Source organism: Trachurus trachurus (assembly GCF_905171665.1).
Source record: "Trachurus trachurus genome assembly, chromosome: 3".
NCBI lineage: Eukaryota > Metazoa > Chordata > Actinopteri > Carangiformes > Carangidae > Trachurus > Trachurus trachurus.
In genome coordinates this window covers 38,902,507-38,918,196 of record NC_139893.1, presented here as the reverse complement: position 1 = coordinate 38,918,196, position 15,690 = coordinate 38,902,507, and the positions used below count along the sequence as shown (strand labels likewise).

Below are 15,690 nucleotides of genomic sequence, written 5' to 3'. Positions count from 1 at the left end.
TTAGACTTTAGGTTTTCAACCCAAAACATCACTTTAATTATTGCTCTGGAGCTTTTGTTGGTGTGTGGATTTTTCTTTACTATTGTATAGGAATTCTTCTTCTTTCTTCTTTCTTAAACTTAAAACTTAAACATAAAACTTAAAAAACTTAAACTTAACTTAACTTAAAACTTAAACTTAAACTTAAACTTAACTTAAGTTTAAGTTTTTCTTCTTTCTTCTTTCTTCTTTCTTCTTCCGAGGAAATCCTACTTCCCATGGGCAAAAACTCACCAAACTTTACAGAAACGTCCGACCCCATGCCAAATTTACTCAACTCCAAAGACATGACCCCCCGCCCCCTCCTAGGGGGGGGCACAATAATCGTTTAAATTTAAAAACTTTAAAAATTCCTACCAAACCAACGGTACATGCTACAGTTTTGCAACTTTCACCAAAATGTCACCCCAATACTGCTGAAACTTTTGTGTACTTAAACTCATTACAAATTATGAAGTCCATCACTCCCTGTGTCTATTTGAGAAGACACATACCTGGCTGCTCTTCCATACAATTAGCTCAGTGAGTTAGGAGCTGGTTCTTGGTGCCAGATGATGTGGGTTCAAGCCCCAGCATGGGTGATAATCATAATACATCAAAATTCCAGATAGTCTTTGTGAAGCAAATGTGTGACATTTTAGAGTCATGGTAGATGATGTTTGACAAATACATATCAGAATTTACCTCAAAAACTGATTTATATATATATATTTTTTATATATTTTTTTATAGTGGTTTCAAATCTGCCTGCGCGACAGTGAATGGTTTACTCAGTTTGTGAAGCCACTGTCGAACAGCCACTTGCCAATTAGCTCAGTGCGAATGGTCTTTCCAGAAATTGTGGGTTCAAGCCTCAACTGGTGCAAAATGAACATTATAAGGTCAACGGCTTGTCCTCCTATTCTCCTGTTTGTTGCTCAGAATTTGCCTAAATTTGCCAAAAAATAGCCCTAACCCGACCCATCGCTGCGCAGCAGCTATAATCTCTTACTTTTCTATGTTTTTCACTCTTTAGACTTAATATCAGGGTACAGTCCTCAGTGGGTAACAGGCTGCTGTATCATAAAGGCCCTCTCACAGGCAGAGCCACACTCTTTAACTTTAAATTCTCCCAATTTGTTGTTTTTATGCGATTTCACTAGGCCAAACCACAGTGGCCCAAATGGACTGATTCATCTGAATGCCACAGCTCTCTCAGTTGTACATCCAGTTCATTTAGTTCTTAATTAGCCCCAATTGCCACTACATTAAAAACCTTTCAGTGTATGAATCATGGTGCTCGATCTGTGATAGGAAATAAAAAAGATAGGTTCAATATGAAGTTGTACGTCAGTCTAAAATCACTTTCCAAAGTTTTCCCAAATTCCTGATGAAGCTTTTGTAAACTCAGCAGCCTTGTTGTGCGGGAGACTGAAAAAAGATGACATTTTTGTGGAGTCTACAACATGGTTTCTCAGACTTGTCTGGCCTGCAACCATGTTTTTTAGGTCACCAATTTCTCATGCACTCTGAATTTAGTGAGTTGTCACATTGTTATGTGAATTGGATCTCAGTATACATTTGTGTTGTGTTTTTAATAGCACAGACAGACCTAATTTATCAGTTGTTCACATGTAGCCTCACATCAGTGATAGACTCTGTGCACCGCAGGATGACAGTCAGGCACTGATGTCATTTTATCTTTTTTTTTAATCCATGTTTTGCAATCAGGACAAATTAAGCAGTGATAAGCAGAACGACTTTGAACACCAAGATGTGAAGTTAGAAAAAGGACTGGTGTTTCACTAGGAGATAGGCTACAGCTGCCAAAGTCCAATAACGTACCCAGAGGAACAGACAGACCACAGCCTCGTGATGAATTACCCTTCAAGACCAATAAACATCTTTTCAACATCTCAAATAATGTTTACATTGCTGTTTGAGGCAAACTCAAGTTAAAATGGAAAATTCACTATTTATGGCATCTTCCTGGAGCGGTTATTGATGAGGAACTGCATGGGAGAAGGCAAAGAATCATTACAACCTAAGATATCAAGTGATAATTCTTCAAAGCATTATTGAACTGATGTCTCATTCAGATTAAATCAAATGAGAAACCCACAATCCTTTGTTGCTGGTTTGTTTTCATTTTGCTTCTATGAAACCTGTTTTGCTGTATCACATATCTGTATATTCCTTTTGAAACTTTTGACTACTACTTTTCATACTTTTCATGCTCCAGAAATGCTTTGTATTAAAGTCAGGCAATAGATAAATTAAATATACAGTTTATAGCAGTTTGTCTGGGTCTCAAATCTGACTATCAGGGAACAGTGCCATCACGGCTCTACCAGTGGTTCTCAACTGGTGGGTCGGGACCCAAAAGTGGGTCGCGGACCCGTTCTGGATGGGTCGCGGACAGCTGGTCAAAAAAGTAAATAATATTTAATGCACATCTGATGTTAGACATGTCTTTTATTTTGAAAAATAACATATATTGAAAGGCACGCGTCACGTGAACACATGCAGTTGTAATGCTCCTCCTCAGTTTCTCATTAATGTGGCCTGAATGCAGTGAATCTTGTTTTGTTTTGTGGGTCTTTATTTTGTGCAATTTGATATTTAGTCACTTTTGTGAACATGCTCTGAATGCAGAGATGCATTAGAAGTCAAATATATAATTTTGTTGGTCTCCATTTTGTGCAGTTTGATATTTTTTTATTCACTTCCGTACATGCAGTTGTCATGGTCCTCCTCAGTTTCATTCATGTGCTCTGAAATGCACTTTGCTCAATAAAGAGCAACATGAGTTTTTAAAGGCTTAAAAAAAAAATCTTGGTTTGAATTCTATAAAAGTGGGTCGCGACTTAATGACCATAGGAAAATGTGGGTCCCAGAGTGAGACTAGTTGAGAACCCCTGCTCTAACCAACCCGAGGAAGAGCTGTACTCATTACACATCAACTCTCAGGGAGCACTGGCATAAAAGCTGTGTATATTAATTTGTTTTTAATTTATACTTTTTATCTTGTGTTTTTTGTAATCTGTGTCTTTTTGTCTTGTATTGTATCTTCTGTCAAATGGACCATAAGTCTGTAATAAAGATATGAATGAATGAATGAATGAATGAATGAATGAATGAATGAATGAATGAATGAATGAATGAATGAATGAATGAATGAATGAATGAATGAATGAGAACTACATTGGTTCTCACATCAGAAATGTTACTCACCACTCTAAATGCAGTTCTTAAAAAAAGAAAGAAAAGTAAGTTCATCTTTCCCTGACCCTGATTAGCATTTCTCATTGTACAGATGTTTCACTGCTCAAGACGTTCTCTCATTGTGCTGATGCATTTCTCTTCTGGCTCTGACAACTCATGAGAACCTTTGTCAGATAGAATCTCAGACTTCTTACACACTCACAGTCCTGCATCGCATTAGTGCTTTCAGTCAAATCACTTCAAACTTTCCTCATAAAGGTATAGAATACCAAGGTCAGTCACTCACACATACAGTACTTATATGTTCTATAACATAATCTTCAAAGTTAGATTTCTATAATTTTGTTTGTCAATTTTGCAGTTTACAATTTTTGTATCCCTTAGTTTTTCAATGACAAATTCTTGGATACAGATTTTTATAACCACTTTTACACAGTTAACCAAGTCTCACTTTATCTATAATCTTTACATACAAACCCCAAAAACTGCAGTCATCACATATCGGCTGCAAAATGAAACACTGAAATGAAAATAACTCTAAATAAGTGGAGTTTTTGCATCAAATGGCAAAATCATACTCCAAATGTAAAACTTCTCTGTCTTCTATGTCCTTGTAATACAGTACATTTCTATAGAAAGTGATTGTACAGTCATCAGCTGAGTTGCTGAAATGCACACAGTAAACATCAATGCAATGCTTAAATACAATATAATTATTCTTTAAAGTTAAAGTCAGTCAGGTTTTTATTAAAATATCAGAGCATTTGGTGCCTGAGTCTGAAACTCTGAGGAAAAGTTTTAATTGGTGAAAAACTTGGATGGATTTCAGTTATTTAACTGCTATAGCTTATTAACACTTAGATAGACACGCCTTCTTATCGCATAAGTATCAAATACATTTTCTGTCATAGATCATAAAGAGTCTTTTTAACACTGCTGTCATAGCTATGGCAACAAGTAAGGCCACATTAATTCTTTTTTCTCCCAGTTTATCTTACCATACCAGTGCCTAATGGTCGCAAACACTCACAACATGCAGGGTCGGTTATTTTTGCTTGAACTGGGATTGATTGGGGGCCTGTTCTTTTACAGTAATGGTCTCATATCTCTTTTCTCCTGGTTCTTTGCCTTCATCTTCTTGAGGACACAGTGGGCAGTGACACATCTTCAGTGTCCTGAGAGGAGGCCTCCTCCTTGGTGCTTTTAACAACCATGTTTTTCCTCCAAAATGTCAACAGGAACTGACCTTTACAAGACCCTCAGCACATCCTCATGATTAAAGCACCGGCAAAGATCAGAGGCACCGCCGACACACACACTTCTATTTCAAATCCTGGTGGGAAATTGAACTATAAGAGTTCATCCACGGTTTCTGGGCAATATTTCTCAGAATCCTATTGACATCTGTGAAATAGACAACATTACACTGGTGCCTTTATTACCTCAAGGCCTATTACCTCAAGATACACATCCAGCCCTGCTATGGCAAAAGGTTGGCCTCTCACTGATATGATATGATGCTGGTGAGATTGTTTATTGATTTTTATTATTATTTTTGCTTGGTGTGTTGTTTAAAGTGTCTTAGATAAGTTCAGAGTTACGTTGTGTTGTTTGCTGTGTTGTGTTGTGTTGTGTTATGAAGTTTTCCCAGTTCATTTTGGAGTCATCATCTTAGATTAAAAAAAAAAGAAGAAGCTTATTCAATAAACCTTTTACAGTTTCAAAAGTCCTGAACTTTTGGGGGGATTTTATTTATTGTATTTATTTTTAATGCATCTGATTTATTTCAACAACAGATAATACAACCCGTGTGACACACAATCAGACAGCAATATCTTCAAAACAGACTTGACCAATAAGTACATGAAAAATAACACCACAACAAAAACATGTCTGACAGTCCCTGTGTAAATACAGCAGGTATGGTTCATCTTGTATTCGGTTCAGTTCAACATTTCACATTCAGATTCATTTAGTTCAATCGGCAGCTGCAGCCAGCAGCGTCCATCCTGCCAGACAGAAATAGAGTCTAGTCCCTGATATGAATGTACGCACACGACACCCAGCTGTGTGTGTGCACGTGCAGCTCGCAAAGCAACTCTGTAAGGCCTTTGTCCACGTGTGGTTCATGCTGTGCTCGTGCATGCAGCCACTTCTTTTTTTTCTGATAAGTGATTGTGGAGAGTTCTCGACGCTGAGCATGAAAATCCATCATGAAGTCTATTTTATCCTCCGCTTTGCAGGGCTGAGGCTGAGCCCATTAGCTGGTGCCAGCAGGTCCTTCCTTTTGAATGAACAGTGAGACCAGCGGGACACACACACAACTCTATTCTGTCTCACATGTGTTGTGTTCCCCCTTCCTATCATGACCAGCCACTCCTGAACGATGGACACCTGCTGATCAAATCACCTCTTCCCTTTGGACTTTTCTGACTGACAGGCAGATATTATTTATAGGTAAGAACTGACCTGTGTGAAAACATGAGCACGTTATTATTGTCACACACAGTTCATACAATTTTTTCTGTATATTTACAGCGATGACATTTATTTTGGCTATTTTGTACTGTGTTGGACACGCTATGGTTAATATCCCACCCAGGTCTCTTCAGCCTTTGTCTCAGCAGGTGATGAGTATAAGTATATATGTATACATTATTCACTAAGACACTCACATGTGGACGCAGAACGTCACTTTTTTTCACGTGGTCAATGAAAACACCAGCACATTAATGCGTATAGGTGATTGTCATGCGTAATTACGCACGCACTGACTTTAGATTGTGGACTACTAGAGATACCTCACTCCTAATGGTCGTCAAACAAGCAATGTGATCTCAAATGTAATTTTTTACCACATCAAATTAGCAGCTTCTGTATGCGGACCAGCTACAGTGGTTTCTTTACTAATCAGCCACATTACGCAGGCGCGTGAAGACAAAAGCGCAGATGACTGGAACAGTTTGCATGAGCAGAATCGAGTTAACAAGTTGATCGTATTTTCTGGTGCATCTCCTTTCTGGCTCTTGTGTTTTCCTCTTCTTCTTTTGCCGTGCGCTCTCGGTGCGTCCTGGTCACTGTTCGCCAACACATTTCACCATCCAAAAAAAAAACTCTTATCCTCGGTGAATCAGTCCTCTCAGTTTGTTCCTGAACTCTTTCCTCATGAGGCAGTAAATGATGGGGTTGAGGCAGCTGTTGGTGTGCGCCAGGCAGACGGTCAGTGGGAACACATATGTGTGCACTATGTAATACGCCCTGTCCCAGTTCGCAACGTTGAGCTTGACCAGCACGCTCCACAGGGTGATGGCATGGTTTGGCATCCAGCACAAGAAGAACGACAACACGACGATGGTGACGGATTTGGTGACTTGGGATCTCCGTCTGGGGTTGCTGGTTTTCATACTCCGGTTGCGGATGAAACGCAGGAGCATGATGTAGCTGATGGACACGATGGACATCGGCAGAACAAAACCTACAAGGATTTTCTGTATGTGGTAAACTGCCAACCAGTACTGCCCACCGGGGAATCTCAGCAAACACAGTTTCTCTCCGGTTACGTTGCTGACAGTTGAGAAAATCGACGTCGGCGCAGTGGCCAGAGTCGCCAGAGTCCAGATGATTGCGCAGACCCATTTGGCGGAGCAGGACTTTTGCACGGTTCTGTTCTTCAGGGCAGAGGCGACCGACCAGTAGCGGGTCACGCTCATGGCCGTGAGGAAGAACACGCTGGCGTACATGTTCATGACGGTGATGGAGAGGATGATCTTGCACATGGCGTCTCCAAACGGCCAGCTGAAGTCCAGCACGGTGTCCACGGCCCAGAAGGGCAGAGTCAGCACGAACTGGAAGTCCGTCACCGCCAGGTTGAGGACGAACAAGTTGACTCTGGACTTCTTCCTCTCTTTCTTCACCCTGATGAAGAAGAGGACCAGCAGGTTGCCCATCAGCCCCGCGGCGCACACCACAGAGTAGACCAGGCAGATGAGGAACCTCAGAACGGGACTCCCGTCAGCCGACACGTCGATGTCCTCCAGGTTGCTGAAGCGGTCCATGTCCAGCATGAGGGACCTGTTGGTAGGCGCGCTCTCGTTCTCCTTATCCATAATGACAGCAGCTCACATACAGACACACACACACACACACACACACACACACACTGCGCCTCAGGACGAACGAGGCTCCACGGCGCAGTCTGAGGTAAAGTTCCACACCGACATGAAGGCGCAGCAGCTGGATCTGGAAGTGGCACATCAGTGTGAAGCACATGATGCCATCCCAGCTCCTCTGTCCGCGTCCCCCCCCCCCTCCCCTCCCTCTCTCCCTCTATTCCCCAAGACGCACAATCATCCAGCTTCTCTGTCAGTATGACAGGAATGCTTCAAACCCGCCCCTCATTCACGCGGGGGGGGTTTGGGGGTGTTGATTGGACAACATTAGATTTGACGCGTCCGCTAATCTCGCGCGTGACGGCTTCTCCGTGGCGCGTGAGGTCTCCCCCTTGACTTTTAATCAAAGATTAAACATCTAATTCATAAATGAAGATGTTTTGGCGTTAAGTTCGCCTCAGGACAGGAGTTGACAAAGCGTGCGTAATTTGGGTTTGTGCCATGACAGCAAAGGGGATCGAACTTGATCACAGCGACTCTCTGCCGCCACCCAGCGTTCAGGTCTAGGTGGAACAGGATGGTGAAATGCAACAGCAGCATGAGAAGAAGATAAACCCACACCAACACCCAGAGAAATAACAGAATGCATTTTTTTATTACATCTAAACTTTTCTACATAAACAGGTAACATTCAGTAAACAACTTCTTCCAATGCAGGTAATAAATATTTTATTTTTCACTTGGTATATTTGTACAAACTGACAAGGGTCTACTGTACACCGTCTTCTCCTTTCCCTCCTTGAAAAGCCTTTTTATGATTCTTCTCGGATTGGAGCTGTGAAACAGAACTTGTGAATGTTTTAAGGCAGTGAGTGCAGATGTCGACTTGAGTCTGACTGTAAGATTATTTCAGTTGTATGAGACTCTTTATTGGCCACAGTCCTTTTTTTAATAATAATAATAATAATAATAATAATAATAATAATAGTAGTAGTAATAATAATACAGCTTTCATTTTCTAGAAAATATATAAATTAATTTATTCTCTCGCTCTGAATTGACACACAACAAGCATACAAACGGACATCAAACACTCACGTTTGGATCTGAACTTTCAGTTTTCATGTTTCCATACAGACACAATATACACATTGTTGACTTTTCCCTTTTATCTAAGGTGAGAACCTGGCAACCTCAGAGTGGAGCCGCTTTTTAAGGTTTGCCCGTGGAGCTCTTGAAAACACTGTTAGGGGTAACTAACTACTGATAAAAGTGGCCGTATTTCATCCACTTCATTCTGTGCAGTTGTTGGTTTTGTCCCAGTGTCCTCACGTTAAAGAGTTCAACCCAGCAAATGCAGAAGCTGCTGCTGCTGCAAAGAACGCTGTCTAGATACTCCACACACCTGTGTAGAAGGACTGAGACGGCAACAGCCCTGTGCTTATCCATCCCTGCATGCAACCTGACCTTTTCTCACACAAAAAGGCCCTTCAGTTAAAAGGGGAAACAAAAAAAACAACAAAACAGCTCAGTGATCACTGCTTCTACCTGAAACTAACAACTGGAAACCACAGGAGGGAGCCGTGGACACGTAATGAAACAATCTGCAGGGGGGAGGAAGGGGGGTGGAGGGGGGATCTGACTTTTTTTTTGGTAATCCCACATGCATCCCAGTGTGTAGAGCACTTCAACGGAAACACATTCAAAACGGTCTGCTCTCTCGCTGCGGCTGTGATCTGCTGCGTGGCCAGTGTGGGGGAAGAGGACGTTTCAATAAATTAACGGTGATACTTCAACGAGTATCCAAATACTGGTGATTAATATTCAGACTGACACCATGGAAACTATAGGATCAACGTCTTCATCCATATAGGAAGTCATAGAAACACTTTATAATAATGTCACACACACACACACCTGCATGTGACTGGTTAAAGGGATAGTAGCATTTTTTTTTAAAGTGGGGTTGTATGATCTACAAATAGCCCCTAAGTACTTTAATTGCAGTAGAAGACTCTCTGCACTCCTCCCGTTAGCAACGCCAGCCCATAGCCCTGCCCAGAGATTTACAACATATAGTGTTGTGAACAGACCCAAAGAAACGGCCTATTTTCACGGCCTAAAAGAGGTTTTACCTGAAAAGAAATACACAGTTCCATTGTTCGCTATAATATAATTTTTTCCAGCCCCTCAAAGTGCAGGAAAAACTGTTTTTATTTGGACCTAACCAACTGCTGATCGGCGGGGCGCTAACCCTGGGCGGAGGGATACGTGAGTTGGTTAGGTCCAAATAAAAACTGTGTTCTTCCTGCACTTTGAGGGGCTGGAAAAAATTATATTATAGTGAACTCTTTTAGGCCGTTTCTTTGGGTCTGTTCACAACACTGTATGTTGTAAATCTCTGGGCAGGGCTATGGGCTGGCGTTGCTAACGGGAGGAGTGCAGAGAGTCTTCTACTGCAATTAAAGTACTTAGGGGCTATTTGGAGATCATACAACCCCACTTTAAAAAAATGATACTATCCCTTTAAGACTTATCAGTGTAGCAGCGCTAACTCAAAGGTATGTCATACATGTTTCATGTGCCACCAAACTGATGGGAATCCAGTTACACAACATCCCGTCACCAGACGACCACAACATGATGATAATGATCATCGTCGTCATGCTTTCCTGTTTTCACACAGGGATGTGTTTTGCATTTTGGCCTAATTGACAGGAACAGTGAGAGGCGAGGGGGCCGTCATGTGCTCTGCTTATCATTTGTTTTGTTTTTGTCTTACTGTCATTTATTTGTGGACTATGGGACTACAGAAAAAAAATCAAATTCTTAGTTGTGTCTCCAAGTGTCTCCATGAGCCAATTTACAAACCAACACATGGTTCTTTTATAATTCTGTCCGTATAGTTTTGTAGTTGCTGAATTTGCCAAACTAAGAGAGACTTCAACTTTTAGCTGGAGGTCATTTCTGTTGACTTTTGCAGTTGCCTGTGAATAATTATGTCTGACTCGCCGGCTTGGTACAAATGGCTTCTTTTTATGTAACTGGATTCCAGATAATTTAGCGGTGTTAGAATTAATGTCTCAAGTGTGACTTAATCATTCATTTATGATCCATTAAGAGTTAACTAGTCACATAAAGTCGCAGTGACTCGATCACTCCTTAATGGTGAACAACAGGAATTCATAATACATCCTGAGTTAATGAATCTATTATATCATCATGAGTCATGCATGTATTAATTACGCATGTGTTTTGTGCCCTTATTATAAAGTGCTTCTCGAGTCAGCTCCCCAAGACAATTAACACACACACATCTCCATGACGGATAACTAAACAATATGTTTTTGAGAAACCGTGCAGCTGGCAAAGGATAATAAAAATGGATATTAAATAAACTCATATCATCACAACAGCTGACTCACACTCTCACCCATGGAAAGCAAACGATTTGTAAAAAATATAATATATAGAAATAAGAATACAAAATAAATAAAATACTGCACAACACAGGAAATACACAAGACTTGTTCTGGCAAATGATTGAGTCATCGAGTCAGAGCGGGGGAGGAGGGGAGGAGGGGGGGCGGTTCCCGTGAGAAGAACAGGGAATAAGAGTTAAAAATGTCAGGGGGTGGAGGGAGAGCAGGGGAGTCCATTTAGGTCGTCTGAAGTCTCCCAGTTAGTGGCTGAAGGACAGGACGGGACAGGACAGGAGAGGAGAGGAGAGGAGATGTTGGGTGATGGGAGGGGAGGGGGGAAGGGGGGCGGGGGCTGTCAGAGGTGATCACGTTATTGAAGTGGAGATAATTACGCTTTAAAGCGAGCTGCCTGTCTCAGACATCCGGAGGTGAAAGATTAAGAAGAGATTGTTAGGGAAGGGCAGTCTGGAAAAGTTTCAAGGACGAGCCGGAGGAGTGGAGGGGGGGGCGGGGCCAAGTCCACTATAGTGCAGGCCTCACCAGACCACAGTGGATCCCTACAACGCCTGTTCTGTTTAGTAACGGCGATGGAAGCAAAGAACTAAAGTGAGTCCACTCTTAAAATTGTACAATACATTCGTGAGCAAAACCCTGTGTTTGAGGTTCCCCGAAAACCTAAACGCCTCGCCTAAACACCTCATCCCACACCCCCCCTCTCAAAGGGCTTTTAACTCCCAGACAGGTTGTGTATTTTTAAACCAGCTGGCTCTGCGCCCAGTATTAGACCCCCCCCCCCCTCTTTTTTTATTCTCACTGTGGCACTAAATAGCCTGCTTACACTGTTCCATGCTTTTCTACAAGCGCTTTCCCTAAGATTAACTCCATACACGGTTAAAAATATCAGTGGCAGGTCAAATCTTCACAAACTGCTTAGTCAGGGATGGGGGCAGAGGTTGTGGCCGACCGTTTAAGACATTCTTCCGAGTCCCAAAACTATAAAAAAAAAAAAAAAAAACACGCTGTGAAGCATGCACACAAACAGGCACTAGTTTAAAACTCAGTCACTTGCCCCAGTGGAGCTGTGGCACATGTCACAAGACGCCCGTCCCTTTAAACTGCCATGACAGTTTCGACCTCCATCACAATTATTACTTCTATAACATCCAATGAAGAAAAAAAATAATGCTAAAAAGACCAGAGACAGAAGGACACAGCTGACTGAAAACACCGTAGCAACAGGCAACTGCAATCTGATAATTGTGATCATTTCCATAGGTACCGTAGATTATAGGTTTTTGGCATTGTGCAAAAAAAAAAAAAAAAAGATTTTTTTAAAGAATCAAATGAAACTAAAAGAAACTCTTCCAGCTCAAAACTCTAGACTGGTGAGAATAAATATAGTAAAAGTCTCCATTTCTAAATGCTCTATGCTGCCAAAGTCTTTGTAGGGAGCTTAAAATCAAGGAGTGAAAAATGAAAAACCAGAAATGGCTAATTTCCACTTACACACTCCCAACAGCATTAACCTGAAGGTCAAAGGGAATGCATATATTCATAGATTTATATATATATATAGAGAGAGAACTGTTTAAATATCATACATAACTTAAAAGCATAATAAAATTATTAGTACATTAATAAACTGTAAATTCAGCATCTGAAAAGTTGTTGTCATTGAATAGAGAAATAATACACCATTCATTTGAAAATGAGCTCGAGCAGGAGAGAGAGAGAGAGAGAAAGGGGACAGAGATTTGAAGTTTCTGTTGGAGAAATGCAAATGGGAAATTTAAAGAGGAAAAAGCTAAAAGAGAGGAAAAAACAAAACCACATGGCAACAAGCTTATGTATAAGATTTTGTGAAAAAAAAACCTCAGTCCTCCACTTGAAAACAGCGATAGAAGCAGCTCACTAGACTGAAACTGTCCCGATTTAACATACAAAAGTAAAAGAGGAAAATAGATTTTGTTCTCTGTACACGGTGCCACTCTTCGTTTTTTTTTTTTTTTGTAAAAAAAAGAGCCGTCCTCCTTTGTGTTTTTTGCTCAGGTAGCGTCTTTGCTGTTTTGTGCCAGGTTGGTTCCGCCACCGCAGGTAAACGTGGGTTTCACGTGCTGGACAGGTTTCTGATCCAGAGTCAGTAAAAACCAGCACTTCCGACTTCCAGAGCTGACCCGTTCCAAGTTGATGACTCGTTACTGTCCTCAGGTCAGTCTGGTGAAGGGAACCCTCAGGCCTGTTACCCACTCACAACATTTAGTGCTCTTCTAGAGGCAGTCTCGCCCCGTTGCCACCCCACAAACGTTCAGTTCAGTGGCTCGGCGCCAGTTTAAGTTTCTGGATCAAAACTTTACCCTGCAGGTCAACAGTTTTGCGACCGGGTTCATCACTGGATCATGGCTGAACCCAAAGTGAAGTCTTGACCCCTCTTGAGTCAGTCCAACGATATGACGTCGGGTATGCCGCCGTAAATGGCCGCCACCGCCGCCTCGGTGCTGCTCCGGCTGGCCACCACCCCGGGGTGCGTGTGCGTGTGCGAGGAGTGCGAGCCCGAGTGCGAGGACGAGTGCGTGGAGTGTGTGTCTCGGAGGCTGCTGGACGACACCAGGCTGCTGCTGCTGCCCGAGCTGCTGCCGGCCCCGTTGGTCGGCGGCGCGCTGAGCGAAGGGGCCGACGCCGCTCCCGACTGGTCCAGGAACAGCTGGGAGGCGGAGGACGAGCCGGTGCTGTAGGGCAGGAAGCGGTTGAGGAGCAGCTCGTGGTCGTCAGACGCCGAGGCGGCTGCCGCTGCCGCCATCACCATGTTGTAATGCTGGAGCATGAGGAGAAACACCAGAGAGAGGAAGTGTTATTAGTGAGTAGGGCTGTTCGATTTTGCCCAAAAATAAAATCTCGATTTTCTTCTATGAAAAATCGATTTCCGATTCCGATTTTTTGGTTAAATGGCGAACTATTTTGTGTGCTGTTGTGTCTTTTTAAATGGACCTAGAGTCTAATTAAAAAAAAAATAATAAAAAAATATCTATCTACCGGTATCTATCTATCTATCTATCTATCTATCTATCTATCTATCTATCTATCTATCTATCTATCTATCTATCTATCTATCTATCTATCTATCTAATCGACCACTTGAACCATGTAGTGTAAAGACAGCCTTAGTGACCAAGGACAGATATTTAAAACAGAGCTCTCACAACATGACGGCAATCCAACCAATCAGAGCGCAGCAAGATATGATGCAGAATTCACTGTATAAATTTTGTGAGTGCAGTTTTAGAAAAACATTGAGGTTGGGAAAAAAACACAACATTTTCCCCTTCCCCCAACCAGCAGCAGATCCATCCTCTTCTTCTTTTTTCAAACCTAGGATGTGATCTGCTGCCTCTGAACTGATGACATAAATGTTCTCCATCAAAGACCTGTTGCTGCTTTACTGTATATACACCTGTCAGTATGTTTCAAATAGATGATGGTGAGTTTATCCTTCCTGCTTCTTTCCATTAATGCAATAGTTAAAGGGATAGTTCACCCAAAATTCAAATTTCACACATTATCTACTCCCCCTCATGTCGACTAAGGGCTGTGAGAATTTGAGCTGTGAGTCCTCCGTTCCTTCTCTGAGTTACGGGGGGGTCCGCGCAGCAGTATTTGTCCATATAATGGTTGTGAATGGATACCACTTTTCTTCGTCCAAAAAGACACACCAAAAAACATCCAAATACCTCCACACAGCTCGTCTGTAATGTCCCTCTTGTATTGAAGCCCCGACATGAAAATTGTTACGAAATTTTTTTAAATAAGTCTATATTTTAAGCTTGTTTGTAGCGGAAGCTCCCAGTGTCTCAGTTCACTGCTCTTCCTGTTCCGCCGGTCAGTGCAAATCTCGCGTGATTTGCACTGACCGGCGGAACAATTTCTCATGTCGGGGCTTCAATACAAGAGGGACATTACAGACGAGCAGTATGGAGGTATTTGGATGTTTTTTGGTGTGTCTTTTTGGACGAAGAAAAGTGGTATCCATTCACAACCATTATATGGACACATACTGCTGCACGGACCCCCCCGTAACTCAGAGAAGGCACAGAGGACTCTGAAAATTCTCACAGCTCTTAGTCGACATGAGGGTGAGTAGATAATGAGTGAAATTTGAATTTTGGGTGAACTATCCCTTTAACACAGAGGTTTCGCTGCACCTCTACACGGCTGCCAACGTTTTCTGACTAATCTCTTCAAGTGTAAAACATCCTGATGCTGCTACGGGCTGCGAGTGAAGAAGTCGGGATCAAGGTGTGGTGCAGAGACTCCTGTTTCTCCACGTTACCTCTCGGTGTCGTCATCAGTGGAGGGAAAATATTTATGGTGTACTGTGTCACCTCAGGCAGTGTAAAAAAAAAAAAAAGCTAGCCTAAATTTGTCTTCCTACGCGGGCTAAATCTGTACTGGGCCATTCCGGTCTTGGAAGAAGGATTTTTTAAAAACAGAAACAGAGTTCATCATCATCATCCTAAACACTCTTCATCCTTGGACTCTTGTTTTCAGCTTGTTTACAGGTTTATTTCCACATCTAAGTGTCATTGCGTGCACGTCATTTGATGGTCATGGGACTAAATGGTAGATTTGAGATTTTCCACACACACACACTCAACATACACACTCATACAAACCAGCCATCTGACCAGCACATGCGATCTCTGAGAGGTTAACGATCTCTTGTGTTGTGCGTGGGTCCTGATGAGTGTGTGTGTGTGTGTGTGTGTGTGTGTGTGTGTGTGTGTGTGAACTGTTATTGTCGCATGCTAACCCTTTGTGTGCCAGATCTGTGGCGTGCATGCTCTCTGTCTCTGCTGTTTGCATGTGGACACAGTTGAAGTGTGAAATGAGAAATTTGAATTTTGGGTGAACTATCCCTTTAA

At 42.1% G+C, this 15,690-nt stretch overlaps 2 protein-coding genes across 2 annotated transcripts in view; both read right to left on the bottom strand.

The window, feature by feature from the left end:
* Positions 1 to 6,359: 6,359 nt before the first annotated feature.
* Positions 6,360 to 7,349, bottom strand: LOC311004028 (relaxin-3 receptor 1-like; the record flags this gene model as incomplete). Its single annotated transcript, XM_083995975.1, has 1 exon — positions 6,360 to 7,349. One exon carries the CDS (start codon positions 7,347 to 7,349, stop codon positions 6,360 to 6,362), a length of 990 nt encoding a protein of 329 aa, XP_083852101.1.
* A 783-nt stretch (positions 7,350 to 8,132) lies between these two features.
* Positions 8,133 to 15,690, bottom strand: part of LOC311005177 (E3 SUMO-protein ligase PIAS1-like) — an 87,820-nt gene continuing 80,262 nt past the window's right edge. Inside the window, exon 13 of the mRNA XM_083997529.1 lies at positions 8,133 to 13,586. Within this exon, the coding sequence (XP_083853655.1) occupies positions 13,209 to 13,586 (378 nt within the window). The 3' untranslated portion in view covers positions 8,133 to 13,208. The remainder of the gene's footprint in view (positions 13,587 to 15,690) is intronic.